A 4,217-nucleotide genomic window follows, 5' to 3' on the forward strand; every position below is an offset into this window, starting at 1 on the left:
CCTGCATGTCTCCTTGAGGGGAGATGCAAAGCGTTGCTCCCACTGGTTTATCGCTGGTCTTTAGCACCTCCACTGCCCACATGGCCTCTTCCACATGTTCAAAGTACTGCAGAAAAAAAGATACACATGTAATCAAAAAAACTTGACCTTGAAAAAAGAAGCAATAAAAAAAACACTGAAAATGTACAATGAATTCATTGATTTTTTTTTTTTTGCCTCAGTGTACTTAAAAAAAAACCCCAAAAATATTGACTTCAGTTTAGTTTAAGTCTGGTCTCAACCACCCCAAAAGTATCTGCCTCTTTAATTGCTACACCTAGCTAGTTACTAATTGTGTGTGTGTGTGGGCAGGAAGCACACAGTGGGTTTATCATGACCAAAGCAGTGAGAAGAAAAGGGCAAAAAGTTGTGTAAAATTGCAGAGTCAGTATCACATTTTTATTAGTCATTTGACTCATCGTTGAGCTCAAAATACAAATTCCTGCACATTACAGTCAATTTCACAGTTTACTCCCCTCAAAGTTTCCTTGTTAGTCATACCTCTGCAATGAAGAAATCAATGTCCTTCTTGAGAAAGTCATCCATCTGTTTCTTAAAGATGGTCTTGACCTCAGTCTCACTGTGACTCTGCACATAACAGGGAGTCTGGGACACGCCTCCAGCGACCAACGCATCACCCTCGTTGGCGACCTCCCTGGCCAGGTCACATGCTGCCTCATTGATCTGGGCCCCCTGGATCAAACCAGAGCAGATAGATATGAGGATTATTGTCATCATTTGATGTAAACAGAATAATATTGCTGCTTTATTGAGAAGGTTTTATACTGACGGTGATGTTGGTGACGTTGCCGCTTATCTCCAGCTTGTCCTCGCTGCAGTAGAAGGTGAACGTTTGAATCACGTTGGCTCCTGCTCTCAGGAACTCTCTGTGCAGCTGACGCACTGACAGAGAAACAGAGAGACGGAGGAGAGGTCTCTATGATGAACTCAGGAAGATGGATTATGGACGGATAAAAAAAGGTCTTAAAATGTGGGTCCCCATATTCCTAAACTTGCTGTTTGCCAATAGGTTTTGGTAATTTGATTAATTGCAAATTTGTTGGGGAACTGGCACCGTTAATTATTACGTTATTTGCTAATTTTGTCTCTGTCTCTCTTTTAAAAAAATGTTTTTGTAATGTGTGGCAGATTTTTGTACCTGGGCGCCTAACCGGTTCAACCAGCCATAGACGGGTACATACCTGCTTCAGGGTGTTCAACTGCAGCCTCAGGTGTCCAGTGTCCTGCCTTTACATATCCACGTCTCTCTAGCTGCAGCACATAACCTCCATCTCCTACAACCACCTCCCCAGCATTTAGTCGCTCCAAGATACCCTGAATACACACAGACCCAGATAAAGACACATCAACACACACCTGCAGATAGTTTCTGTACTCATAAAGAGCATGCATGCACAAACATATTACACATATATCCCTGCAGGTCTAAAAACTCACATATAACACTCACTTGAGAAGTAGTTCAGGCATGACGTGGCTCAAACAGGAATGTCATGTTGAACTCTGCGCATTTGAAATAAATAGTTTTCCAGGTCTCTTGGGATTGTTTTGAATCTCTCAGTGTTGACATTTAACTACTTAATTAGTTATATATTTAGATTTACATCATACAACATACTGAATGAGCAGGGCAATGTGTTAAACATTTGCAAACGTCGTCACATTGACCCCCTTTATAGCTTGCAATAAAATGCGTCTTGTAATCACATTGTATCTAGATATGATTTAACTTGTATTAATATGTGTCTTTAGTGTTCACACTGAGATCAATTAGAGATCAGAGACAATATTGGCATAAAAATAAAAATTCTTTATTATTTTTTTTGCTAGTCTATAGCTTTCCTTATTATATCAGTACATCAGAGCAAGATTTAGAAGGCGACAGAGAGAGACAGATACCCTAATAGTTTTGAGGGACAGACAACTGTGTGCACCACAGCTTCAGCATGAGGTGACAGAGAGCCCGTGCAGCCTCAATGCTTTGGGACAGCCGCATGATTAAGTTTTTCTAGCAGTTGAACGTTGATTGAAAACACAATTGTTTTACACATTTAAAGGTGTAGCCCACTTTAGTCGTTTGCTGCTTCTTCTTTAACCTACTGTTTGCCAGTTATTATATTCTGAATCTGAATAGGCGATATGTTACAGCTGCTGCTAGGCTTGGATGGAATCATGGTTTTTACACCAGGGCATTTAGAAGTTATGATTTTAATACTGTCAAGAAGACAGATGCTCCTCTCTCTGTTAAACTGATACGGAGATGCTGTATTGAAGTGCACAGTATGGTATGTAAAGTCTGTCTCGGCTGGTGAAACAGGCAGTAGAGCTGAGAAAGATGATGACTGCGAGTGGTGGGGATAATGTTATAGGACGGGTGAAAATGAAAGTTTCTGCCCTTGTTTGGGAGTATTGCTATAAACCTTGCAAGACTTGTGTAATAAGGCAAAAATGCAGATTAGAAAGAAACCATTGTAGGTGAGATAGTGACACACATGCTACAATGACTTCTATCACCCACAGCTAAGCTTTTAACTTTTTTAAGACGATATAACGTCATATATGTTATAACCTGGTGAAATAAAGCATGATATGCATGATATAAAGTTAGGAAAAATGGATACTGCCTAGTGTCTGCACCTCTGCTAATCTCCTTTCAACAGAAATGTGCAGGCATGAGGATGTTACACCAGAGCACTGAAAATTTGCTTTCAACATTTTCCATTAAATCACTCTTTAGAATACAGGTGAGTTTTAAGTTGGAGAATCGAAATGCATTCACTTCGCATTAGCTCCACACTGAGTTACTTTTAACCAGTTTCACTCACATCACCATCAAATCGCGAGGTAACTTGTTATGTTTCTTTGACATACCTTCCTCTTGCTTCCCATGGTAGACAAAGTCCTGGCAAGCGTGCAAAACCTGGAAGAAACCGAGATTAAAGCTTGTTTGAGGTGAGTCAGGGATCAGCAGCAGCACTGTCACTGACAGCAGAGGTGAGGGAGGCTGTGGCAGTCAGAGACTCAGCGCGCGCGCACCTTCCCCCGCCCCCTTCAATTACTCAAAAAAAAAAAAAAAAAAAAAGAAAAGACGCCGACCATCTATCTACGTGAATAAAAACACCAAAACATTTGACAGTGATAAACCGCATTGATATTAAATCAAACGACAGATGAAGATTCAACGCCTTTGTGATAACAGGATCAGTGGTTCCACTGCAGTGTCATATTTGCTCTAAAAATATGTTTTGCTCCATAAAAGGTGCAACAGTGAATAACATTTGGCTGATAAGCTACATTTCACTTAGTTTGGCCACTTCATTTGATAAACCTAATATACACTAGTCTGTATAAAGGATCAAACAATAAAAAAAGGATAGTTGAAAAAACAAGACACAATTATTTATTTTTTTTAATTTTAAAATGTTTCACAGCAGATTTAAACAATCAGTGAACAGTACTGACAAACCTCTGATGTTTTATTGCTAATACAATTACAATTATTAACAAGTGGAAGTCAAATTGTTTATGAAGCTTAGAAGATTAATGCATAGTTACAGTACTAAAAGGAAGCAGCTGATTCAATAATGAAGTTACAGTATGTGTAATATGACTGAGCCAACTAAACAAATACCAAACCAACAAATAATGCACTTAAAATAATGACAGGTGATGATTTTTGAAACAGTAGCCTACGACCCATTTCACAGATCTCTGCGTACACAAAGACGTGGTTGATAAGTACCCTGATTGCCATTTTTATCTGAAAAGGGGATAATCTGATCAGACATATGAAGAATAGAGAAAACTGTAGTTCATACAAGACATTATGTCGATATGGTAGATTTCAGCTTTTGTTCATAATCATCCTCTGGTGTGGACATGGAGGGGCAATTGGGACGTCCAGAAGCAGGCAGAAGGTTTTCCCAGTACTCTCGACGAGCCCTAAGACAAAATTTTGCTAATTAATTGGTTGTAAATCAACACTCCTCCAGAACAAAAACACACACACGTTCCCCTGTTATCTTGCTTTGTTACATAACATTTTCTTGATGTCATCTTGTGCCACTCTTTGCTGCCTTTTACAAAACATTATAACTTATCTGGAAATGACTGCTGTGCTCAGTCTCACCTGGCTCTGACCCAGGGTTTAGTGTGCA

General features: G+C 39.5%; 1 protein-coding gene across 1 annotated transcript; it reads right to left on the reverse strand.

Annotated features, from left to right (window-relative positions):
* Positions 1 to 4: 4 nt before the first annotated feature.
* On the reverse strand, positions 5 to 3,083 carry LOC121963176 (betaine--homocysteine S-methyltransferase 1-like; the record flags this gene model as incomplete). Its single annotated transcript, XM_042513501.1, has 5 exons — positions 2,932 to 3,083; positions 1,242 to 1,374; positions 830 to 942; positions 541 to 732; positions 5 to 106 (listed from the first exon to the last, which is right to left on the reverse strand). Coding segments are annotated over exons 1-5 (558 nt in total), but the record flags the coding sequence as incomplete, so codon positions are not given.
* Positions 3,084 to 4,217: the final 1,134 nt, after the last annotated feature.

Source organism: Plectropomus leopardus, unplaced genomic scaffold (assembly GCF_008729295.1).
Source record: "Plectropomus leopardus isolate mb unplaced genomic scaffold, YSFRI_Pleo_2.0 unplaced_scaffold10259, whole genome shotgun sequence".
NCBI classification, from domain to species: Eukaryota; Metazoa; Chordata; class Actinopteri; order Perciformes; family Serranidae; genus Plectropomus; species Plectropomus leopardus.